This window comes from Symphalangus syndactylus, chromosome 18 (genome assembly GCF_028878055.3).
Source record: "Symphalangus syndactylus isolate Jambi chromosome 18, NHGRI_mSymSyn1-v2.1_pri, whole genome shotgun sequence".
NCBI classification, from domain to species: Eukaryota; Metazoa; Chordata; class Mammalia; order Primates; family Hylobatidae; genus Symphalangus; species Symphalangus syndactylus.
Genome location: NC_072440.2, coordinates 101028696 through 101056538, shown reverse-complemented (window position 1 = coordinate 101056538; position 27843 = coordinate 101028696). Strand labels below are relative to the sequence as shown.

General features: G+C 36.7%; 1 protein-coding gene across 1 annotated transcript in view; it reads right to left on the bottom strand.

Annotated features, from left to right (window-relative positions):
* ROCK2 (Rho associated coiled-coil containing protein kinase 2) overlaps positions 1-27843 on the bottom strand; it is a 168001-nt gene that overhangs the window by 94581 nt on the left and 45577 nt on the right. Inside the window, exons 2-3 of the mRNA XM_055253796.2 lie at positions 16168-16249; positions 15050-15150 (exon numbers count right to left, since the gene is read on the bottom strand). Coding sequence (XP_055109771.1) covers positions 15050-15150; positions 16168-16249 — 183 coding nt within the window. The remainder of the gene's footprint in view (positions 1-15049; positions 15151-16167; positions 16250-27843) is intronic.

Genomic DNA, 27843 nt, shown 5'->3' with positions numbered 1-27843 from the left:
ACCCCGTTTCTACTAAAAATACAAAAAATTAGCCGGGCGTGGTGGCGGGCGCCTGTAGTCCCAGCTACTCGGAGAGGCTGAGGCAGGAGAATGGCGTGAACCCGGGAGGCGGAGCTTGCAGTGAGCCGAGATTGCGCCACTACACTCCAACCTGGGCGACAGAGCGAGACTCCGTCTCAAAAAAAAAAAAAAAAAAAAAAAAAAAGAAATGGTCAATGAAGTCCTACAGGGTGAAATGAAAATACACTGTTTAAACAGTAAGTTGAAGTCATGTGAACAAATAAAAATATCAATAAAGGTAAATACACACACAATTATAAAGTCCAGTATTACGGTAATAATGGTTTATAATTGCACTTTTTGCTTTCTACACGATTTAAAAGGCCAATACATATTTTTAAATTATTAATCTAAAAGCTAGTATTATTGAAACTTTGGTTCATAAACTCATTTTGTTCTATATTAAAAATTGATGCATTTAAAGTGATTAGTTTATGGTTTGGGGCACATAATGAATAAGGAGGTAATTCTGTGACAGCAACTGGAAAGGGTGAGGACAGAGGTGTTAAAGAAGCAGAGCTGGCCAGCTGCAGTGGTTCACACCTATAACCCTAGCACTTTGGGAGGCCGAGGCAGGTGGATCATTTGAGGTCAGGAGTTTGAGACCAGCTTGGTCAACATGGTCTCCACTAAAAATACCAAAATTAGCCAGGCATGGTGATGGGCACCTGTAATCCCAGCTACTTTGGAGGCTGAGGCAGGGAAATCACTTAAACACGGCAGACGGAGGTTACAGTGAGCCAAGATGGTGCCACTACACTCCAGCCTGGGCGACAAAGCAAGACTCTGTCTCAAAAAAAAAAAAAAAAAAAAAAAAAAGGCCGGGCGCGGTGGCTCACGCTTGTAATCCCAGCACTTTGGGAGGCCGAGGCAGGAGGATCACGAGGTCAGGAGATCGAGACCACGGTGAAACCCCGTCTCTACTAAAAATACAAAAAAAAATTAGCTGGGCGTGGTGGCGGGTGCCTGTAGTCCCAGCTACTCGGAGAGGCTGAGGCAGGAGAATGGCGTGAACCTGGGAGGCAGAGCTTGCAGTGAGCAGAGATTGCGCCACTGCACTCCAGCCTGGGCGACAGAGCGAGACTCCGTCTCAAAAAAAAAAAAAAAAGAACAGAGTTACTGTATATTCTTCAAGCTAAGCTGATATAAACTGACATCTGAATTTTTATAAGTTTAGGATGTTAAATGTAATGCCTATTGTATCTACAAAGAAAACAGAATACACACAAAAGGAATTGAGAAAGAATGTAAACATACCACTATAAGAAAATGAACTGAACACAAAAGCCAAGAGAAATGCAGGAAATAAGGGTCAAAAAAAAAAAAAAAAAAGCTTTACAACATATAGAAAACAAATAGCAAAATAACAGAAATAAATTCTTCTTCCCAGTAATGACATTCAATGTAAGTGAATTAAACTCTCCAATCAAAAGACAGAGATTGGCAGAATGAATTAAAAAAAAGATCTATGCATTGTCCATAAGATAATCACTTTAGATCCAAAGACACAAACTGATTGACAGTGGAAGGATGGAAATAGTAACCAAAAGAGAGCAGAAGTGGCTATACTAATATCAGACCAAATAGACTTTAAATCAATAAAGGTTACAGGAAACAAAGAAGGACATTATATCTTAATAAAAGTTTCAATACAGTAAGAAGACACGGCAATTACAAACATTTATACACCTAGTAACAGACCATCAAAATATATGAAGCAAAAACAGACAGAACTGAGGCAGAAATAGACAGCTCTATAGTAATAGTTGGAGACTTTAATTCTCTATTATCACCTAATAGAATGGAGTATGGAAATACAGTAAGGAAACAGAGGACTTAACACAATAAACTAACTAGATCTTAGGGATATATACAGAACACATGATAACATATATAATATTCTCAAGTGCACATGGGACATTTTCCAAGACAGATCATATGTCAGGCCACAGATTAATTCTCAAAAGATTTAAAAAGATAGTTATACAAAGTATATTTTCCAACTACAATGGGATGAAGTCAGAAATCGATAAAAGACAGGAGGCTGAGGCAGGAGAATGGCGTGAACCTGGGAGGTGGAGCTGGCAGTGAGCCGAGATCATGCCACTGCACTCTAACCTGGGTGACAGAGTGAGACCCCGTCTCAAAAAAAAAAAAAAAAAAAGAAAAGAAAAGAAATCGATAAAATAACTACAATGAGAAAATCCACAAAAACATGGAAATTAAACAACACACAAATAACCAACGAATCATATAAGAAATCAGAAGGGAAATCAGAAAATACTCCAGAGACAAATGAAAACAACACAACAAAAAACTTACGAAATACAGCAAAAGTAGTATATGGGAGAAATTTATAGCTATAAATGCTTACATAAAAAAACGAGAATGATCTGAAATTAAAAACTAAACTTTACAATTTAAGAAACTAGAAAGAGAAAAACTAAACCCAAAGCCATCAGAAGCAAGGAAATAATAAAGATTAGAGCAAAGATAAAACAGAGAACACAAAGACAACAACAACAAAAAAATCAATGAAACCAAAAGTTGGTTCTTTGAAACAATCCAAAAGAGTCACAAACCTCTGGCTAGATGGACTAATAAAAAAAACAGAGAATACTCAAATTATTAAAATCAGAAATTAAAGTGGGGACATTAAAGTGCCGTAACACTTTACGAAAATTAAAATGATTAAGAGAGTACTCTGACCAATTTTATGTCAACAAATAGAATAACCTAGATAAAACAGACAAATTCCTAGAAACACAAAATCTACCAAGACTAACTCACACAAAAAAACAGAAAATATAAATAGACCTACATTAGTAAGGAGACTGATTCAGTAACCAAAACTTTCCTGACATAGAAAAGCTCTTTACCTAATGGCTTCATTGGTGAGTTCTACCAAACATGTCAATAACATCAATCATTCTCATACTTCTCTAGAAAACTGAAGAGGAAGGAACACCTCCTAACTCATTCTATGAAGCCAGCATTACCCTGATACCAAGGACAGATAAGGACATCACAGTAGTCCCCTCTTATCCTCAGGAAATACATTCCAGGACCCCAGTGGTTACCTGAAACCATGGAGAGTACTGAATCCTATATATATTATGTTTTTTCCTATACATACATAGCTATGATAAAGTTCAATTTATAAACTAAGCACAGTAAAAATTAAGAATAATAAGAACAGGCCAGGAGCAGTGGCTCATGCCTGTAATCCCAGCACTTTGGGAGGCCAAGGCAGGCGGATCCCCTGAGGTCAGGAGTTTGAGACCAGCCTGGCCAACATGGTGAATCCCCGTCTCTACAAAAAATACAAAAATTAGCCGGGCATGGTGGCAGGCACCTGTAATCCCAGCTATTCGGGAGGCTGAGGCAGGAGAATCGTTTGAACCCAGGAGGCAGAGGTTGCAGCGAGCCGAGATCGTGCCATTGCACTCCAGCCTGGGGACCAACAGCAAGACTTCATGTCAAAAAAAAAAAAAAAAGAATAATAAGAACAATTACAACAATATACTTTAATAGAAGCTATATGAATATGGTCTCTCTCTCTCTTTCAAAATACCTTATTGTATGTCATATTTTCAGACCTTGGTTGACTGGGGGCAACTGAAACTGTAGAAAGCAAAACTACAGATAAGGGCAGGTGACTGTACGAGAAAACAACTACCAACCAGTTTCACTTCTGAAAATTAATAGAAAGATTCTCAACAAATTACCTGCAAACTGAAATCAGCAGTATATTAAAAGGTTTCCACATCATGACCAAGTATGATTTATTCCTAGAATCCAAGGATGGTAAAACATGTGCAAATCAATCACTGTATTAAACCACGTTAACAGAATAAAGGGAAGCAACACAGAATCATTTTAATTGAGGGAGAAAACACATTTCACAAAATTCAACACTTTTTTTTTTTTTTTTGAGACAAAGTCTTGCTCTGTCACCCAGGCTGGAGTACAGTGATGTGATCTCAGCTCACTGCAACCTCCACCTCCAGGATTCAACAGATTCTCCTGCCTCAACCTCCCTACTAGCTGGGATTACAGGTGCCTGCCACCACACTCGGCTAATTTTTGTATTTTTAGAAGAGACGGGGTTTTGCCACGCTGACCTGGCTGGTCACGAACTCCTGACCTCAGGTGATCCGCCCACCTCAGCCTCCCAAAGTGCTGGGATTATAGGCATGAGCCACCGTGCCCTGCCTCAACACTCTTTCACGATTTACAAAAAGAAAACACTGAATAAACCAGGAGTAAAAGAAAACCACCTCAACGTAATAAACTACATATATGAAACACCCACGTGAATATCATACTCAATAGTGGAAGTCTAAAAGTTTTTCCGCTAAGATAAAGAACAAGAAAAGGCTTGTGCCACTTCTAGTCAACACAGCACTGGAAGTTCTAGCCAGACAAATTAGATAATAAAAAATAAATAAGGCCGGGCGCAGTGGCTCAAGCCTGTAAACCCAGCACTTTGGGAGGCCGAGGCGGGCAGATCATGAGGTCAGGAGATCGAGACCATCCTGGCTAACACGGTGAAACCCCGTCTCTACTAAAAATACAAAAAATTAGCTGGGCGTGTTGGCAGGCGCCTGTAGTCCCAGCTACTCGGGAGGCTGAGGCAGGAGAATGGCGTGAACCTGGGAGGCGGAGCTTGCAGTGAGCCAAGATCACGCCACTGCACTCCAGCCTGGGCGACAGAGAGAGACTCCGTCTCAAAATAAATAAATAAATAAATAAATAAATAAATAAATAAATAAATAAAACTATCTTTGTCCATAAATGATTTATGATCTTTTATGTAGACAATCCTAAAGATTCCACCTCCCAAAAAATGTATTAGAATAAGTTAGGCAAAACTGCAGCATACAAAGTCAACACTCAAAAGTCAATTATATTTCTATACACTAAACAATCTAAAATGAAAATTACAAAAACAATTCCATTTACAATAACATCAGAAAGAACATTTAGGAATTAACTTAATCAAAAGAGACATCTAATAAAAACTACAAAACACTGCTAAAAGGAATTAAAGAAGACATAAGTAAATGGAACCCAGGCCCTTGTTAATAGACTGGAAGACTTAGTATTGTTAAAACGACCATTACCCAAAACAACCTAGAGTCAATGCAAATCCTGTAATTCCAATGATGCTTCTTGCAAAAATAGAAATAGAGGAAATAAGTGAAAGTAAAACAAAAACTGTTATTTTCATGTTAACTGATCTAACAAATAAATTTCTTCAAAATAATAACAGCAACAATATATTCAGTAATGTATGCTTGTCTGTATGTGTACTGGTGTGTGTGTATGTATACATACATATATGCACAAAATGAATAACAGCAATGATAGACGTAACAGGAGGAAGGAATTAGGATTATTTTGTTATTATAAGGTATTTTACACCCCCTGTGAAGTGGTATGCTGTGATTTGAAAGGGGACTTGGATAAACTGTGAGTATATTTATTTTTTCATGTTTTTATTAATAGACTTTATTTTTTAGAACAGTTTTAGGTTTACAGAAAAACCGAATAGGGTACAAAAATTTACTATATACTCCCTGTCCCCTTCTCTTTTTCAGTTTCCTCTAATATTAACATATTAGAGGAATGCATTAGTGTGGTACATTTGTTACAACTGATAAAGCAATATTCATACATTACTATTAACTACGTCCAGAGTTCACATTAGGGTTCACTATTTGTGCTATACAATTCTATGGCCTTAGCAGACAAAATGTTATGTATCCACCACTATGGTAACAGGCAGAATAGGTTCACTGCCCCACAAATCCCCCGTGCTCCACCCATTCACCCCTTCACAACCTTCTGGCAACCACCAATCTTTTTTTCCCTCATATGTTATAGGTTATTGGGGTACAGGTGGTGTTTAGTTACATGAGTAAGCTCTTTGATGGCGATGTGTGAGATTTTGGTGCACCCACCCCCCAAGCAGTACACACTGCACCCTATTTGTGGTCTTTTATCCCTCGCACCCCTCCCCCCATCATTCCCAAGTCCCCAAAGTCCATTGTATCATTCTTATACCTTTGTGTACTCATAGTTTAGCTCCCACATATCAGTGAGAACACACGATGTTTGGTTTTGCATTCCTGAGTTACTTCACTTCGAGTAATAGTCTCCAATCTCATCCAGGTCACTATGCATGCCGTTAATTCATTCCTTTTTATGGCTGAGTAGTATTCCATCATATATACATACCACAATTTCTTTATCCACTTGTTGACTGATGGGCATTTGGGTTGGTCCCAAGATTTTGCAATTGTGAATGGTGCTGCCATAAACATGTGTGCAAGTATCTTTCTCGTATGACTTCTTTTCCTCTGGGTAGCAAGCACTAATCTTTACTGCTTTCAAAGTTGTCTTTTTCCAGAATGTCTTATGGAATCATAGACCATGATTTACAGACAGAATTCCTCATTTAGCATTGAAAGTTCCTTTAACAAAAATTTTATTTTTTAATTGACAAAAACTGCATATATTTATGGTGTTCAACATGTTGTTTTGAAGTAAGTATATGCTGTAGAATGGCTAAAACCAGCTAATTAACATATAAGCATTACCTCACATACTTTTAATTTTTTGTGTTGAGAACAGTTAAAATCTATTCTCTTAGAGATTTTTCGAAAATACATTATTAACTACAGTCACTATGTTGTACCATAAATTTCTTTAACTTATTCCTCCCATCTAACTGAAATTTTGTATCCTTTGACAAAGATCTCCCTAGCTGCTGGTAACCACCATTCTATTCTCTACTTCCACGAACTCAGCTTTTCTGGATTCCACATATAAGTGATATCATGTGGTATTCTTTCTGTGCCTGGGCTAATTTCACTTAATACAAGATCCTCCAACCATCAATTATCTATGTTGTTCCAAATGACAGGATTTCTTCCTTTTGTAAGGTTAAATAGTATTCCATTGTTTATACATAGCATATTATCTTTCTTTATCCATTGTTAGGCACTTAGGTTGATTCCATATCTTGGCTCTTATGAATAATGCTGCAATGAACATGAGAATGCAGATACCTCTACTAAATACTGATTTCACTTCCTTTAGATATATATACCTACTAGTGGAATTGCTGGATTGTAAAGGTAGTTTTATTTTATTTTGGTTTCTTAAGACAGAGTCTCACTCTGTTGCCCAGCCTGGACTGCAATGGCGCGATCTTGGCTCACTGCAACCTTTGCCTCCTGGGTTTAAGCGATACCTCAGCCTCCCAAGTAGCCAGGATTACAGGTGCCCGCCACCACGCCTGGCTAATTTTTTGCATTTTTAGTAGAGACGGGGTTTTGCCATGTTCACCAGACTGGTCTCGAATTCCTGACCTCAGGTGATCCACCCGCCTTGGCCTCTCAAAGTGCTGGGATTATAGGCATTAGCCACTGTGCCCGGCCAGTGGTTTTATTTTTAATTTTCTCAGAAATGTAAATAAATATTTAAAACTCTAGGGCAAACACTAAAAAAAAGGAAAAAAGTAGACAAACACTATAAAAAGCAAAAAAAAAAAAGTATAAACAATCTGCTAAGAAAAGGGAGAAAATGAAATCACATTAAATGATCAGTTAAAACCACAAAAGACAGAAAAAGAATGGAAGACAAAAATAGGAACAAGAATATAGGCAACAAAAGAAAACAACAACAAATATGGTAATATTAATTCAGCTATATCAACAATCGCTTTGAATGTCAGAAGTCTAAATGGACCAATTTAAAAACAGAGATTGAGTGAATCAAGAAAAAAGACCCAACTATATTTTTTCTATAAGAAACTCACATTAAATATAAAGACACATATAGATGAAAAGTAGATGGATGGAAAAAAATATACCATAACAATAATCAAAAGAAAGCAGAAGTAGCTATATTAATTTCAGACAAGCAAACTTCAAAGCAAGGAAAGTTACTAGGGATAAAAAAGGGCATTACATACTGATAAAAGGATCAATTCTCCAAGAAGACATAACAATCATCAATGTGTTATGTGTCTATCAACAGAGTGTCAAATTACATGAGGCAAAAGCTGATAGAACAGCAAGAAGAAAGAGATAAATTCACTATCATAATTGGAGACTGACACTGCTCTCTATCAGAAATGGACAGATCCAGCAGGCAGAAAACCAGTTAAGAATATAGTGGAACTCAACAATACCATCAATCAACTGGATATAACTGACATCTATAGACTACTCTATCCAACAACAGCAGAATACACACTTTTCTCAAATTCTCATGGAATGTTCACCAAGATAAATCACATTCTGGGCCATGAAACACACTGTAACAAACTTCAAATAGAAATCATACTGTGTCTATTCTCAGATCACTATGGATTTAAACCAGAAATTGATAACAGAAAGATAACTAGAAAATCCCAAAATATGTGGAGATTAAACAACATAATTCTAAATAACTCTTGAGTCAAAGAAGGAATCTCATGAGAAATTAAAATATATTTTGAAATAAATGAAAATAAAAACAAAACTTTTCAAAATTGGTAGGACACAGTGAAAGCAGTGCTTAATGCATATATCTAAAATCAATAACCTCAGTTTCCAACTTAGGAAACTAGAAACAGAAGAAACAAATTAAATTCCAAGTAAGCAAAAGAAAATAAATAATAAAAATTAGAGCAGAAACCAAGGAATAGAAAACAAGAAATACAGAAAAATCAATGAAACTAAAAGCTGGTTCTTTGAAAAGACCAATAATATTGATAAGGCTCTAGCCAGGTTGGCTAGAAGAGAGAGAATAAAAACTGCCAATATCGTCAATGAAGGAGGGAAAACCACTAAGGATCCCACAGACATTAATAAGGATAGTAAGGGTCCGGGTGTAGTGACTCATGCCTGAAATCCCAGCACTTTGGGAAGCCGAGGCGGGCGGATCACCCGAGTTCAGGAGTTCTAGACCAGCCTGGGCAACATGGTGAAACCCCATCTCTACAGAAAAAAAAAAAAAAAAAATTGAGCCATTCATGGTGGTGCACACCTGTAGTCTCAGCTACTAGGAGGCTGGGGTGGGAGGATCACTTGAGCCCAGGAGGTGGAGGTTGCAGTGAGCTGAGATTACACTACTGCACTTCAGCCTGGGCAACAGAGCAAGAACTTGTCTCAATGAATGAATGAATGATAACTCTATGCCCACAAATTTAATAATTTAGATGAAATGGACCAATTCCTTCAAAGACATAATATGCCAAAACTCATACAAGAAGAAACAGACTTACTGTTATTAAATAAATCAAATCAATAGTTATTAACCTTCCAAAACAGAAAGCATGAGGTCCAGATGGATTCAATGGTGAAATGTACCAACTATTAAAGGAAGAAATTATCTATAATGTATTTTAGAGGACAGATGTAGAGGGAATATTTCCACAATCATTCTACAAGGCCAGCAAAAAACTTGACAAAGATATTACAAGAAAACTACAAACCATTATCTCTAATGAATACAGATGCAAAAATCCTCAACAAAATATTAGCCAATCAAATCCAACAATGTATTATGTGGTGTAAAAGAATTATATACCACAACCAAGTGGGATTTATTACAGGTATACAAGACTGGTTCAACATTTCAAAATCAATTACTGTAATCCATCACACCAACAGGCTAAAAAAGAAAAACAGATGATCATGTGATAGATGCAGAAAAAGCATCTGACAAATCCAACACCCACTCATGATTTAAAAAAAAAAAAAAACCCTCAGTACATGAAGAATAGAGGAACTTCAGCTTGAATATCTATAAAAAATCTACAGCTCACTTCACATTTACTGGTAAGAAACTAGCTTTCCCACTAAGATCAAGAACAAAAGCAAGGACATTTCCTCTCACCAATCCTTTCCATCACTGTACTGAAAGTCCGAGGTAATGCAATAACACAGGAAAAGGAAGTAAAGCGTATACAGATTGGGAAAGATCTATGTGATCATCTATGTAGAGGATTCGAAAATTTCCTGGAACAAGTCATTATACCAAGTTGCAAGACAGAAGGTTAATACACAAAAGTTCATTGCTTTCCTGTAGATGAGCAATGAAAAAGTGGAATTTGAAATTAAATTCTGTATATGAGCAATGTATATGAAATTAAATTCCTGTATATGAGCAATGAAAAGTGGAATTTGAAATTAAAAACACAATGCCATTTACATTACAGCACCTAAAAAAATAAAATAGGCATAAATCTAAATATGTATAAGATCTATATGAGGAAAACTACAAAACTCTGATAACAGAAATCAAAGAACTAAGCAAATGGAGAGATAGTCCATGTTCTTGGATATGAAGACTCAATGTTGTCAAGATACCAGTTCTTCAAATATAGACCAAGTTGGTCTATATTTTCAATCCAATCACAAAAAAAATCCCAGTAAGTTATTTCGCGGATATTGACAAACTGATTCTAAAGTTTATATGGAGAAGCAAAAGACCCAGAATAGCCAACAAAATATTAAAGAACAGTCAGGTGCAGTGGCTCACACCTATAATCCCAGCACTTTGGAAAGCCAAGGCAGGCAGATCGCTTGAGCCCAGGAATTTGAGACCAGCCTGGGCAGCATAGCAAAACTCCATCTTTACTAAAAATACAAAAACTAGCCAGGAGTGGTGGCACGCGCTCGTAGTCCCAGCTACTCAAGAGGCTGGGGCGGCAGGATCACCTGGGCCCAGGAGGCAGAGGTTGCAGTGAGCCAGGATCACACCCCTGCCTTCCAGCCTGCGCAACAGAGGAAGAGGCCATCTCAAAAAATAATAATTAAAAATAAATAAGGAAGAACAAAATGGGAGGGATGAAACCATCCAACCTCTAGACTTATTATAAAGCTACAGTAATCAAGACAATGTGATATTGGTGAAAGAAAAGACAAATAGATCAATGAAACAGAAGAGAGAGCCCAGAAATAGACCCACATAAATAGTCAACTGATCTTTGACAAAGGAGCAGAGGCAATACGATGGATTGAACAAATGTTGCTGGAATAACTGAACATCTACATGCAAAAAAAAAAAAAAAAGAATCAAGACCAGACCTTATATCTTCTAGAGGATAGCATAGGAGAAAACCTAAATTATCTTGATTACAGCAATGGTTTTTTAGATATAGCACCAAAGACATAACCCAAGAAAGAAATAACTGATAAACTGAACTTCACTAAAATTCAAATTGTCTACTACTCAAAAGACAATGACAAGAGGATGAGAAGAAAAACCAAAGACTGGGGGAAAATATTTGAAAAACACACACCTGATAAAGGTCTGTTATCCAAAAGAATTTGTTATACAAAGAACTCTCAAAACTCAACAATAAAAAAATAAACAACCCAATCAAAAAATGGGCCAAAGACCTGAACAGACACTTCATCAAAGAAGATATACAGGCTAGGCGTGGTGGCTCACGCCTATAATCCCAGCACTTCAGGAGGCCAAGGCGGGCACATCGCCTGAGGTCAGGAGTTTTGAGACCAGCCTGGCCAACATGGCGAAACCCTGTCTCTACTAAAAATACAAAAAATAGCTGGGCATACTGGCAGGCGCCTGTAATCTCAGCTACTTGGGAGGCTGAGGCAGGAAGAATCGCTTGAACTCAGGAGGCAGAGGTTGCAGTAAGCCTAGATAGCGCCACTGCACTCCAGCCTGGCAACAGAGACTCCGTCTCAAAAAAAAAGAAGAAAGAAAAGAAAAAAAGAAAAAGATATACAGGTGGTAAATAAGTATATGAAAAGATGTTCCACATCATATGTCATCAGGGAAATGTCAAATTAATAAGGAGATACCATTAAACACCTAATCAAATAACCAAAACACTTGTTTTTTGTCAGTAATAACAGCGACAATACCAAATGCCAGGGAGGATGTGAAGCAAGAAGAATCCTCATTCATTGCTGGTAGGAATGCAATGTGGTACAACCACTTTAGAAGACAGTTTGGCAGTTTTTTTAGAAAACCAAATACACTCTTATCCTATGATCCAGCAATCAAGATCCTTGGTATTTAACCAAATGAACTGAAAATTTATGTCTACACAAAAATCTGCATATGGATGTCTATAGTGCTTTACTCGTAATTGTCAAAACCTGGAGGCAACCAATATGTCCTTCAGTAGATGAATGGATAAACTTTGGTACAGCCAGACAACCGAATATTGTTTAGTAAAAGTAATAAGCTAAAGGATCATGAAAAGACATGGAGAAACCTTAAATGCATATTACTCAGTGAAAGATGACAATCTGAAAAGGTTGCATATTGTATGATTCCAATTACATGACATTCTGGAAAAGGCAAAACTATGAAAACAGTAAAAAGAGTGACTGCCAGAGACTTGGGGTTGGGAGATGAATAGGCACAGCACAGAGGATTTTTGGGGCAATGAAAATACTATGTATAATAGTATAATGATGGGCATATATCATTGTACACTTGGCCAAACCTATAGGATGTACACCACCATGAGCAAGCACTAATGTAAACTATGACAATGGTTGATTATAATGTGTCAATGTAAGCATCAGTTGTAACAAATGTACTCTAATGAGGGATGCTGACAATGGAAGTGTCTATGCACATGTTGGGGCAAGGGGTATATGGGACATCTCTATACCTTCCTCTCTATTTTACTATGAACCTAAAAGTGCTCTTAAAAAAACTAAAGTCTTTTTTTTTTTTTGAGACGGAGTCTTGCTCTGTCACCCAGGCTGGAGTGCAGTGGTGTGACCTCCGCTCACTGCAAGCTCCGCCTCCCAGGTTCACGCCATTCTCCTGCCTCAGCCTCCTGAGTAGCTGGGACTACAGGTGCCCGCCACCACGCCTGGCTAATTTTTTGTATTTTTAGTAGAGACAGGGTTTCACCATGTTAGCCAGGATGGTCTCGATCTCCTGACCTCGTGATCTGCCCGTCTCGGCCTCCCAAAGTGCTGGGATTACAGGCGTGAGCCACCGCTCCCGGCCCTAAAGTCTTTTTTTAAAAAAAAAGAAAAAAACAGGCCAACAGGGCATCTAGAATAAACTAAATATTACAGGTATGGTCCATCAATTTCTATCAATTTAGAAATTATATTAAAGCAGCCCCAAATTTCTTTACTACTTTAGGTAGTCTGATCATTAATGACTCTTGCCTGGTTACAATTCAAGGAAAATGGTTCTTTAATTCAGACAGTACTGTTCAGCAACTATTCCCTGTGTTCTTCACATCCAAGTACTATATTCTGGTTCAATTTCACTTCTGTCTGGCCAAGATCTTTCCCATTGATGATTTCTGAATTTTGGCTCATCATCTAAAATCATCCTCATTATACTTCAGGTTTAACTCATTTTCAAAATTATTCAACATGCTATCACTGCTCCCAAACAAGTCATTAAAATGTTTAATAGGAGGCCAGGCACAGTGGCTCACGCCTGTAATCCCAGCATTTTGGGAGGCCAAGGCGGGCGGATCACCTGAGGTCGGGAGTTCAAGACCAGACTGACCAACATGGAGAAACCCCGTCTCTACTAAAAATACAAAATTGGCCAGGCGTGGTGGTGCACGCCTGTAATCCCAACTACTCGGAAGACTGAGGCAGGAGAATTGCTTGAACCTGGCGGGTGGAGGTTACGGTGAGCCGAGATCGCGCCATTGCACTCCAGCCTGGGCAACGAGAGTGAAACTCTGTCTCAAAAAAAAAAAAAAAAATGTTGACTAGGAGAAGAGGGACCCTGAAACCTTTCTTGGAGGTCTCTGTCCCATATACCATCCACGCTTTCACCAGCCTCCTTGGAATAAAACTAGTACATTAGTTATAAAGCTTGCCTACCCGTGCAATTATTACCGTGCCATTTCATCATATTATCCTCAAGTGTGTCAGACTTCTTCAGAAGAAGAATATTCTTCTTATGGATATGTATTACATAAATTGCACTACCCTGATCTACAAGTCCACTAAACCTATCAAAGAAAGGCCCAGTGAGGTGTCTCATGCTTGTACTCCCAGCACTCTGGGAGGCCGAGCAGGTAGATCCCTTGAGTCCAGAAATTCAAGATCAGCCTCGGCAACATGGTGAAACCCCATCTCTACAAAAAATACAAAAAATGAGCCGGGTGTGTGGCACATGCCTGTAGTCCCAGCTTCTTGGAGGGCTGAGGTAGGAGGACTGCTTGAGCTTGAGAAGTCAAGACTGCAGTGAGCCAAGATTGTGCCACTGCACTCCAGCCTCAGTGACAAAGCAAGACTCTGTCTCAAAAAAGAACAAAAAGAAACAAAAAACCCAAAGAAAGAAGCAATGAAAGGAAAAAAAAAAGTCTATCATGACTTGTTCTTAACAAAATCCATGCTGGCTTATAATGATCACTACTTTTCTTAGTGCTCCATCAAGAGGGGTAAACGCTGTAGTGTGAAGAAGAGAATTTGACTCTAATTTAACTATAAGGACAATAATAGAGGAGTTTCATATACTCAGGTGATGAAAACAGGAATACAAGATTAGGAAGAGTTCCTAAGCCAATAATATAAAGGTAATAGTTATTGTCAACATTTATTATAATTCCAACTGGTACCACTTTGGCCTGCGAAAATAAATTTCAGATTTAACTTCAGTTATTAAAATTTATCTGTTAGGTTTCTTATATATCTAAATAAATCTCAGTTCCTTAAGCAGATGTTTTTAATCTGAACATTCTAAATAAAAATACAACAGTTCTGGTGGAATATTAACTGCTAGGCAGATCACATGTGAAGCTATATTGGCCTTATTTTCTACAACGTGTTTCAGAGCTGGAAGAGACCCAGAGTAGACAACAAAGGCTTCCTTTTATAGATGAGGACACTGACCAAGATCATAAAGCCACCTTCTGGCATGAGTGGGCATAGAAATTAGACCTACTCAGCTGCTATTGATAATGCTTCACAAAACCATGATATCATAAAGAACAGTAAGAACAAAACAAATACTTTCTTACCAACTGCACTTCACCAAAAGCACCTCTTCCAATAACTTTTACAACATCATAGTCTTCTGCCTTCATCTGTAGACCTCTGATTTTTTTCACAATTTTCTCATCTACCATAAAAAGATCACCATACTTATAATATCAATCATATTTATATTTTTAAATAATCAACATATTTATAAATATATTTTTGTTTCAAGAAAAGACAGTTTTTAGCTAAACTCGCCAGTTTTTAAAGGCTGTTGGTTAAAAATCTAAGATATACATTAACCTTAAAGAACCAAAACTCTCTATGCTTATTAACACATATAAATGAACACTAATGACTGCCACAAAGTAGCAGTTACAGCTATTCTGTTTCTGATTCTGTTGCTTAGCAAGTTAGATGATAGCTGACACAGTGATGACCCAAGCAATCCTGGTGTGCACTCTGAATCATGGCAGAAAGTTGCCATGAAATTACTTGCAAGGCTAATCTTAGTAATGAATTTTGACGGCCTGTTTCTCTGAAAAGTGGTAATCATACTGTATAAATAGTAACTATAGATAAGATTGTTTAATTGGGAAAATATCTCAGTCTCTGCCAATTTCAAAGTAAAGAGCTTACTGCGATGATACAAAGTAAATATTAATTGTTTTGAGAATTTCTTATTCTTGGAATTCAATTTCATTTACTTCTGCATTGCAACATTAATACTGGCAAAGATTAAGGGTTACCACACATATGGTAATAATAGTTATCACATTATTTATTATTAACTAGTCTGAAATGTCCACAATTACAGAAGTATAAAGCTTATTAATTCTCTGGGTAATATTAAGTCTTGGAATTGTAAGTATTAATTTAAAACTTCTCTTCAAACTGCTATCAATAACCTGTCCTAAAATAGCTAGTCTTAATAATGTATTTCAAAATTTAGAACTTTATCTGCTTTGTATATTGTAATTCGGTTCTGCAATTGCTTTAAAAGTAACAATTTTTGAATAAATCAAATGGTAAGCAAAAGACTTAAGTTTAATAAATAAGTTGATTAAATTAATAAATTTATAAGCTGATAATAACCAAACCGAAATCTCTTATCAAAAGTACAGTTACAAGATCAAATATGAAGTTTAAACATACTTACATCTATTTAAGAAATTATCTATGTTCTTGTTTTTCCTCAAAGCAGGAAAATCTAAATCAAGGACCAAGGAATTTAAGCCATCCTGTTAAGAAATAAAAAGAGGAAAGGACAGTTTTTACAATTTCCAAGCACTCATTTAAAAAAGTCTTTTAATTTTATCTATGTCATTTTCACCGGGAAAATGCCAACCCACTTTGATATGACAGTGTCCACAAGTTCCATATCCAACAGCTTTAACTGGTTTCCTAACCTCTGTCAGAGAATATTAAGACTGCCCCTATCATGTTTTTCTGTGTTCTTTCAGCCAATGGAAAAATGTCATTTCAAAACATGTATCTATTATTATTTTTGCTAGACAGATGTCTTCTTTTCTCTCTTCAAATGGCCAAATTTCATCAGGTTTTGACTTCAAGAAATACAGCTACACTAAGTTCCCTCTCATTAAACCTGCATTAATGTTGTGTCTAGTGCAGATTAAGAAGAAAAAATCCAAAAATAAATAACACCATCCTTACCCTCTGAGAGCTCAGTCTCAAAAATAAATTTCCTCTAAAAACAACAACAAAAGGATGATGCATTGTCTGGATTTCTATTTTTTCTTTACATTTCTGTATTTCCCATATTTTCTACAATGAACATGCATTAAAACAGAAAAAAACTATATACACATAATGGTGGAGGTGAAAAAACCTCACCAGAAAGTAACTAAGTCTCAGATTACTCAATGGAAATGATTGTGAAGGTAGCAGGATTTCTAAAACACTGTCACATACATTGTCTCAACGCCAAGTAACTCTGTGAAGGGTAGGAGGAAACATCCTCAATTTAAAGATGAAGAAACAAATTAAGGCAGAGAGAAATTACATGACTTTGATTTCCTCAGGGTCACGCTGTTAGGAAATGACAGTAGCAGCATACAACCTAAATCTTAGGAGGTCCAATAGGCTTAACTCATCCCTCTAGTCTCAATGATCAGACTGACACCCTGCCAAAAGAAATAATGGGAGCCTGGGAGGGTAAACAGGGAAGCTAGAGGATTGCAGAAAACGAAACAACAATAAAAAGAAACCTTTAGAGGACTTGGATAGGGGGAAAACATGGGGAAAATTACACACAAAATTTAGAAAGGTAATCCAGGTAGGCGTGGTAGCACACACCTGTAATCCCAGCTACTTGGGAGGCCGAGGCGGGAGGATCACTTGAGCCCAGGAGTTCCAGACCAACGTGGGCAACACAGTGAGACCTTGTCTCTGAAGAAAAAAATTTTCTTTAGAAAGGTAATTAATCTACTAATCCTAGAATAACTGTACATACTATGCTTGCCACTCAGTTATAGTTCATATTTTTAATTTTCATTCACTAAAAAATGTTAACACTTTATGAAAATATTATTTAATAACAGAAAGGGGCAAAGGTGTTAAGAGTAAACTATTAACATTTTTAATAACAAAATGATTTATATCCCACTGATATCTAATACAGATACAAAGCAATCTTGATTCTCTTCAACTAAAAGAAAAAAATACATTTAAAAAAGTCCAACTTCCAGGTAAGCTGGGATTGTTAAATTCACACATTGAGACATACCCTCCCACACACACACATAAACAACATCACACACACACACACACACACACACTCCTCCAAAACAGCTGCACTACTTTTCAAGGATTCTAACATTTGAGCATATTAGGCTATTTTTAAGTACCAAATCAATGTATCTTTATTAGTATAATTTTGATATTTCAATAAGTTTAAAATGTAAAATCTGAATCGTTTATATTTTAGATGTATCTAGATTTATACTCTGTATTACAATTTCAAATCAAAGAAAAGTATATTCATATGGAAAGCATTCTTCCATGCCTCCATTTACCTCCACGGGAAGAAAAATATAAATTGACAAGGCAAAGGCTTCTATTGCAACAGTAAATCTTCCTCAGAGACTTTTCAAACAAATAGAATATTAACACTTCATACTGAAATAAAAGTAACTCTGCATTAAAATCTCCATTTACACATAAGACAAGAGAAGCCTTTCTTTGAAGCAACACTACAACTTGACATTAATAAAAGAACGAAATCCTTGCTTCCCCCCATCTTCCCCCAAAAGTTCTCTCCAAGAGATGGGATTATGTGAAGATTAAGTAATCTGGAAAGTTTATAAATATTTTCCCATAATATTCCCCAGTAGAATAGAGTCAGAGAGCTTTTTCAGCATTTGGAACATCTGAACATTTGCTCAACTCAACCATCTCGTTTATAAAACCATTTTTTAAAGACCAAACACTATCGCAATTAGGCACTATTAATTTATTTTTATGTAGCATCAATTTTTAATGATACTATGATACTTTAATGTAGGTTGATAACATATACATTTATAAACTTACATTCTTACTTGAGGCCTTTACGTTTATAATTTTTACAATCAAAATAACATATACATTTATAAACTTACATTCTTACTTGAGGCCTTTACGTTTATAATTTTTACAATCAAAATTTATTCTACTTAGTATCACCTTTTAAGAAAAAAATTCTGAATTGTTTTCAGATACCAGTGCTTTAAGTATATGAAATTAATACTGAGATCCAGTCACTGGGCAAGCTGAGTTAGCTCAGGACTTGATTGAAAGCCTATGTCTGTGACCTTCCTTGTTATGCAGTTTCAAATAAACCTTCATAAGTTTTTTTTTAAGTGTCAGTGATTTCAACTGTGATTATTTTCTTTAAGTAACACTAAACCAGACACAGTGGCACACCCCTGTAATCCCAGCTACTCGGGAGGCTGAAGTGGGAGGATTGCTTGAGCCCAGGAGTTCAGGAGCAGCCTAGGCAACACAGCAAGACCCCATCTCATTTTTTTAAAAATGATACTAAAACTGAGATAAAGAAATGTTCAAAAGAAATACAAATAAATTCAGGAAAAGACTACAACCAAAATTTTAAAGCAATGAAGAAAACGATCTGCCTGTTTCTAACCGTACAGAAATGACAGGAGAACATTTGAAAATGATAGCCCCACTGAGACTAAACAAAACACTACCACCAATAACAAAATATTCAAAGACCAGAAAGAAAAATGCCAAACAATGGGTATGCGCTAAAAGTCACAGAGGTCTATTGGATTTCAGGTCAGAAAGCAGCAAGATTAATGACTGATAATTAAAAGGGCCTAAATGAGGTGAGGAATTAAAACCAGACTGATTACTAGAAAACCAGTACTCGGGGTGAAAATCCCCACTCCTAAAATAAGACACTGGAGGGAAAAACAACAACAACATCTTATTGCCGAAGTTTCATATGAATCTGCATCACTAGATAGGTCAGACACAGCTTTCAATCAAGCCTTGGTCTATGCCCAGCTAGCCTAGTTACATCTCTAAGGTTACCAGCTGAGAAACGTGAATTAGCTCCAATGCAGAAACTAACTCAGGTTATCTATATGCAAAAAGCATGAGAGAAAGGCAGGGAGAAAAATGTGTTATCCTACTATATTTTTAAAAAAAACATGTATACGCCAACACCCAGTTCCCCTACTATAATTATTATGAGGGAAAAAATACATATACATAAAATGGTCTATTTTTCTAACTTTTCCTGAACACAGAGCCTTCATACTTCAGTTGTCAAGAAATGAAGTACTGAACTTGATTTCACTTTCACTGTACACTGCTTCTTAGTATCTTATTGTTGTTGGCCAGGTGCAGTGGCTCATGCCTGTAATCCCAGCACTTTGGAAGGCCAAGGCGGGCGGATCGCCTGAGGCCACGAGTTCCAGACCATCCTGGCAAACGCGGTGAAACCCTGTCTCTACCAAAAATAGAAAAATTAGCCGAGTGTGGTGGCGCAAGCCTGTGATCCCAGCTACTCGAGAGGCTGAGACAGGAGAATCGCTTGAACCCCGGGGGGCGGAAGTTGCAGTGAGCTGAGGATCACGCCATTGCACTCCAGCCTGAGCGACAGACCAAGACTCTGTCTTAAAAAAAAAAAAAAAAAAAAAAAATCTAATTGTTGTTAAACATCCAAATAAAATGCTTCAAAAAATAACAATAAAAGGAGATTCGAAATACTTTACCAACCTGGAAAGTCTAAATCGATAAGCAATATGATGGAGATACCCTCTTAGGAATTTTCAACTGCTACATGAGGCACAAATTATCCTTTAGCTGAAAATTTTATACATTTATGAGTTGTCAGCACATAGGTAGTACTTAAAGCTATAAAACTGGGTCAGATCACCAGAGGAGTGATTATAGATAAACAGAAAAGAATCAAGTACAGAGTCCTGGGATGCATCAATATTAAGAAACAAGGGAGAAGAGGGGACTAAAATGGAACAACCATTTTTTTGAGGAGGGAAATCAAGACCATCGTGGCATCTTAGAAGCCAGATGAAGAGTGCAGGAAGAGGGAGAGAATGATAGACAAATGATAGACTAATGATAGTTAATCTGACTGGTAAATCAACCTAATTGAGGACTGTGAATTTAGTAACTCAGAGGTTAGCAGTAACTTTTCTAAAGGCTATTTGGATTACAAGTTTATTATTTCTAAATCACTGTTCACCACTTTCTTAGTACTACTATTTTAAATACTGTATTAAAAAAAAAACCTCCACATTCATAGACTGTAAATAATACCTAGCATTCAGCATGACCACAAATTATGTATCTTATTCTTTACAGCCTACCTACCAAAAATTTTAACTAAATTATACAGGTTAATACAGTATATATTACTAACAGGGACCTTTCTTGATTACTTTGCACCATGTATTGTGCAAAGCACTATACATGCACTTAACATTTTATTCCTCACAGCATACAAGTTAATACTATTGTCATACCTACATTAGTAGGCACAGAAACTGAAGCTTAAAGAGGTTAAAAAATGTGTCCAAGCCAGAATAGCTTATCTGTAACAGAATTAAAATTTTATGATGCTCTTATAAACAATATTGAACTTAAAAGTTAATAAAATAATAAACTTAATTAGTAAAGTTATTCCTCTAAAAGAATACTAAATAACAAACAAGTTTTAAAGTCAAGACAACCAAAGAAACAGTTAGTAAGCATATTTCTGTGTATCTGCCGTACAGATTAGTGACCAGGAAATGTTATTTAAATGAATTTGTAACACATTTCCTCTGTTTGCTATTTCAACTCCAAACACAAATACATAACTAAAATAGTTGATATGGTTTGGATTTTTGTGTCCCTGTCCAAATCTCATGTCAAATGTTGGAGGAGGGGCTTGGTGGGAGGTGATTGGATCACAGGATTAAGACCTTTCCCTGTTGTCATGATAGTGAGTGAGTACTCAGGAGATCTGGTTTAGAAGTGTGTAGCACCTCCCCCTTCTCCCTTTTCCTCCTTTCCCAGCCATGTAAGATATGCCTGCTTCCCTTTGCTTTCTGTCATGATTATAAGTTTCCTGAGGCCTCCCCAGCCATGCTTCCTGTACAGCCTAGGGAACTGTGAGTCAGTTAAACCTCTTTTCTTTATAAATTACCCAGTCTCAGGGTAATGAGCCAACAAGTACACAAATATGTTTTATAAAGAGATAATAAAGTAAAGGAAGTCTAGAAGTTAAGAAACCTGGGTTATATCATCACGGTTCTGCCATTTAGTGGCAACTTAAATTGAGGACGGGTAAGTCAACTTAATTGAGGACTGAGAATTTAGCAACTCAGAGGTTAGCAGTAACTTTGAGGAGAAAAACTTTAATAGAGGAAAAGATAAAATTGTGTGACCCTATACAAGTAATTTCACCCAATTTCTAGGGCCCTCATTTCTAAAAAAGAGTTCATAGCCTATAAAATCATTCTGGTGAGCAGTGCTTTAAAAATTGGCTATTTAAATAGTTAAAGCAAGGCCTGGCATAGGGAAAGGAACTTTCCTAGGGCAAAAGACAGGAGCAATAGGAATGCTTTTACTTTTCCTTAAGCCTCAGGCTCTAACAAGGCTCAGCATGGCAAGACAGGACCAGTATTATTAATTTTTCCTTTTTGCCTCACATGCCAATATGGCTTGGCACAGTACTCTTCCTGATTTTGCCTTTCTTTAAAATTTTGAGTTTGATATTCTGTTCATAATGAGTCTTTGCATTAATTTTTAAAATATTACATTAAAATATCTTGATTACTGTGGCTTTTTAGGGTTCTCCCTTAAATTTTGTTCCAAATGCCTGAATGGCTTCACCCTAACCTCAGCCCTGGTCCTAAAAAGACAGTGAACCTTTACAATGAGAAAGGCATTAACAATAGCATATTCTGATTTTAAAAGAATGTACGGGCCGGGCGCGGTGGCTCACACCTGTAATCCCAGCACTCTGGGAGGCCAAGGCGGGCGGATCGTGAGGTCAGGAGATCGAGACCATCCTGGCTAACACGGTGAAACCCGTCTCTACTAAAAATACAAAACATTAGCCAGGCATGGTGGCGGGCGCCTGTAGTCCCAGCTACTTGGAAGGCTGAGGCAGGAGAATGGTGTGAACCTGGGAGGTGGAGCTTGCAGTGAGCCGAAATCGTGCCACTGCACTCCAGCCTGGGTGACAGAGTCAGACTCCCGTCTCAAAAAAAAATTTAAAAAAAGGACAGAGAGAGAGAGACAGAGAGAGAGAGAAAGAAAGAAAAGAAAGGAAAAGAAAGAGCAAAAAATCACATCATTGATTTGATCAAAGTTTTAGAAGAATTAAATGTAAAGTTGGTAATTGTTCTAATGGTGATAGTGCTGCTGTGCTGATAATAAAGCAGCTATTGCAGAGTTCTTGGATAGACATGATGCCAAACACTTTATATAACATGTCCTTATTTAATTTTCCTAGCAGACTGTGGAATTATATGGTGTTAATTATATGGTGGAATTATATGGTGTTAATTATATGGTCTTAATATCACCATATTTTTTAGTTGAGGAAATTTGGCTTGGAGAACTTAAACCATTTCCCAGAACTGCGCAGCTAAGAAGCAGTAGGGTTGGTATTGGGCCCAATGCTGCTTTGAATAATTACTGGTATTTTTAAAATTAAATTCTAATTTTTTTCTTCTAAAATATTAAGTTGATGGGAAGATATGAATCAAATTACATTCATAATGTAATACATTGTTTTATTATTTTATTTATGTAATACATAATGTAATACATTGTTTAGAAACACATGAATAAAATTAAGATCAAATTATATTTGTATTACTATTTTTTTTTTTTTTTTTGAGACACAGCCTTGCTCTGTCTCCCAGGCTGGAGTGCAGTGGCATGATGTCAGCTCACCGCAACCTCCACCTCCACCTCCTCCTCTACCTCAAGTGATTCTTGTGCCTCAGCCTCCAGAGGAGCTGGGACTACAGGCACGTACCACTATGCCCAGCTACTTTTTTGTATTTTTAGTAGAGACGGGGTTTCATCATGTTGCCCAGGTTGGTCTCGAACTCCTGAACTCAGGTGATCCACCCGCCTTGGCCTCCCAAAGTGCTAGGATTACAGGTGTGAGCCACTGTGCCCAGCCTGCATTACTAGATTTCTTATGGTTTATTAATCAACAATTTTATCTTTTCCTCTATTAAAAAAAGCTTCTCTCCTCAAAAATTACATACAATATTACCTGAAACTCCCTTTAAAACAGCAAACAGGCAATTTAAACACCTCTCTATTATAAAAATTATAAAAAGTAATGCATCATCTGTCTGAATCCTATTCTTAATTTAATATTGGTATTCAACTGAGAAACTACTGGCCAGATAAAATTAGAGTTGTTATTCTGATTGTAGGCAAGTTAGACTTTTTAAAAAGTTATTTTCCATATTTGTAACTTGTACAGCTAAATATCATAGATAGACTTTAGGGCAAAAAAAAAAATCTCATCCAGGATATAACACATACATACAAGAAAAATACCCCCAAAGGCCTGCTGGTTTTATGTTTTATTAATTTTCCTATTCGGTGCTCATAGTACACAGAATAATTATATGGCTTCAATATTTTGATATTCATAATATCGTTCAGCAGCAGCACTCTAAATACACTGGTGGCAGGATCTGTTTATATAGTGCTCCATTACAGATACTCCAGGGAAGACCAGGCTACCTTAAGAGAAGGCCTGGCATGGTGGCTCACGCCTGTAATCCCAACAATTTGGGAGGCCAACGAGGGTGCATCACCTGAGGTCAGGAGTTTGACACCTGCCTGGCCAACATGGTGAAACCCCGTCTCTACTAAAAATACAAAGATTAGCCAGGCGTGGCGGTGCACGCCTGTAATCCTAGCTACTTGGAAGACCGAGGCAGGACAATCACTTAAACCCAAGAGGCGGAGCTTACAGTGAGCCGAGATCGCACCACTGCACTCCAGCCTGGGTGACAGAGTGAGATTCCATCCAAAAAAATAAGACAGAGAGAGAAAAAACAAAGGGTCTCAAAGCAGAATAACCTATACTTCATAGACATTTTGGAGATGAAGGGGCAAGATGGTGGGAGGAACAACTTTTCCTGTAAAGTCTGTCTAGTAACTCAGAATGCTGGAGATGACAATGGCCAACTAAATTACAAAGCAACATTTGTCTGTAATATATTTGTGCATATACAGTTGAGTAGATAGATACCTAAGCCACTCTGAATATAGAGCTATTCCAGTATTTGTTAAATTTTGAAAAGATACAACAAACATAAAGTTTTGTTTATTAGAAGGTAAAACAATTTGGTCATATTCACACTTAATGACAAGAAACAGTCTTCCCAGCCTGCTTCTAGTCAATTGTCAATTAAATAAACAGAACCTTCTTTTTCATTTTATAACAAGAAGTTTATCTATATGGTTTCCACCCCTAAGAACCTAAATATAGAAAATCATTTTTCTACAATTGTGAAGTTAAATTTCTGCTTCATCTCCAAACAATATCCATCACTCAATAAATGTTAGCTATTATTACCACTATTTTCAATATCACCTAAATACACACTATGCATTTAAAGATTATGTAATTTAGGATATGGAGAGTTGGAAGGTTTTTACACTTTAACGTCTAAACCTATTAGCACATTTTTTATACTAACAGAACCAAAAACAGTTCCATCACTAACATAATGTGTTCCATAAAGAAAATTATTTTACTCCTTTAAATCTCATTTTTGACATCTATGCAATACAACATGTAAGTCTCAGGGCTAGTGTGACAACTAATGAAAGACTGTGATGCCAAATGAAACAAAGGTTAGGTACTAGTCACTGTAACTCCTTTTGTTATTAATGTACTTATGTTTTAATCAATTTTAAAAGCTCTTTCATTCCCAAGTAATTTTCAATCTTATTTTAAGTTTATACAGCTTAACATTTTATTTAAGACAGTTAAAATCTGGGAAAGATTAGATATAATACAAAAGTGCTTGGAGCAACATTATTTATAACAGCTCAAAGCAACCTAAAAATCTGGAACAGAAAAACTAAGTAAATTTTACTAAAGCTTGTCAAAGTTATATTAAGCAATCATTAAAAATAATTGTTACAAAGACTAGGAATTAGTATTTTTAAAAAATTAATGTTTAAAAAGTGCAGAATAAAAAATGTATAATAATTCTACTTAAGGGAAATATGTATATGAAATTTTTGAATGGAAAGCAAAAAATACAATAACTATCATACCATGATGAAATTATATGATTTTATTCTTTTTCCAAATTTTTTGTGGTGAAATTTTGTATTAATAACTCATAATAAAATATAGCAAATCTAAGTAAACAAGATCTAGGGTATTACAAAAGACAGTCTTAATACATTTAGACCTTTTAAAAAAATTACTCATTTATTATCTATAGCTCCATATCTCTACTGAAACAGATGCTATTTTAAATTCCCAATGCATTTCACTATTCGCTGCCTCCTACAAGTCATATGTTGTTTTTTTTTTCTCTCTCTTCTCTGAACTGGGATCTTAACAGGGATTAATAGATTAATTTGAGAAAACCTAACTTTTTTTTCCCACCCAAGAACAAGGTAGGTCTCTCCATCTATTTCTTTCAGCAAAGTGATAAACACATCTATTCTAAATACATGTTGTTAAGTCTATATGCTAAGTATTTTACCCTTTTGTGGCTATTACCACATTATATTAGGTCAGCCATGCGGAGGACACAAGCTCTCTGAGTACCTTTATAAACAAAATTTTTTCAAGTTTCTGATGAAACTTGAAATGTTCGAAATATCCCATTTCTTTCTGATTAATGATGTTTAAACATACATTAGGTAATTAAAAGCAAATGTAATTTCCCTAAAACTGTTAAAAACTTGTACATAAAAATAAAAACTTCATGAAAAACATAGGTGGGGTAGTGATTAGAAGGTCAGGATGAGGCGACATTCTGGAAAATTCTGTTTCTTGACCTAGCTGCTGATTATATGGGTTCTCAGATTGTAAAAATTTATCAAGCTGTATACATACAATATACATACTTTTCTGTGAGGGTATATATAGACATATATTTACAAAGAATGTTTTGGATGCATTGGATAATAATGAACTTATTGACAAAATAAAAATAGCACAGGAGGCCAGGCACAGTGGCCTGTAATCCTAACACTTTGGGAGGCCGTGGCAGGCAGATTACCTGAGGTCAGGAGTTCGAGAACAGCCTGACCAACATTGTGAAACCCTGTCTCTACTAAAAATACAAAAATTAGCCAGGCATGGTGGTGCTAGCCTATAGTCCCAGCTACTTGGGAGGCTGAGGCAGGAGCATCACTTGAGCCTGGGAGGCAGAGGTTGCAGTGAGCCAAGATGGTGCCACTCCACTCCAGCCTGAGCAACAGTGAGACTCCATCTCAAAAAAAAACAAAAAACACACACACGGGCAAATGAACTTTAAAACCTGTTTGCCATCATTGTGCTTAGACATTTTCACATATTCTAATATATTCTATCTTCTCAATCAGGGAGGACATATGAGTAAGAAACTCATCCTCAAGTCTGCTACATTTCAATGAAAATTTTTTATTACAGAGACTTATCCTCCAAACACTTTTAAAGCTTATTTGTGTTCAAAGTGCTGGGAGGGAGCAGGTTATGAGAAGTCACACGACTTTATACTTTGGATCCCATCTTCCATGTAATGGAAAAGATGTTTCTATAACTCTTAAAAACAAGTCAGCAATTTTGAGTGAGAAGAAGAGAGCTGCCCTGCTGGAGAATCTGAGATTGAATTAAAGGAATTTCAAACACAAAACTATCTTTCCCTATTGTCAGAATTTGATATATCACTATAGTTATTATAAATATGTTTTAGAACTACGGAGATTTAAAAATCTCATTTTATATTCCACACTAAAAAAATCACTGGAGGCCAGGAGCGGTGGCTCACACCTGTAATCCCAGCACTTTGGGAGGCCCAGGCGGGCAGATCATTAAGTCAGGAGTTCGAGGCCAGCCTGATCAACATGGCTAAACCCTGTCTCTACTAAAAAAAATACAAAAATTAGCCGGGTGTGGTGGCCCGCACCTGTAATCCCAGCTACTCAGGAGGCTGAGGCAGGAGAATCACTTGAACCTGGCAGACGGAGGTTGCAGTGAGCCGAGATTGCACCGCTGCACTCCAGCCTAGGCGACAGAGCAAGACCCCATCTCAAAAAAAAAAAAAAAAAAAAAATCACTGGAAATATCCCAACATCAAATCATTATACCCAC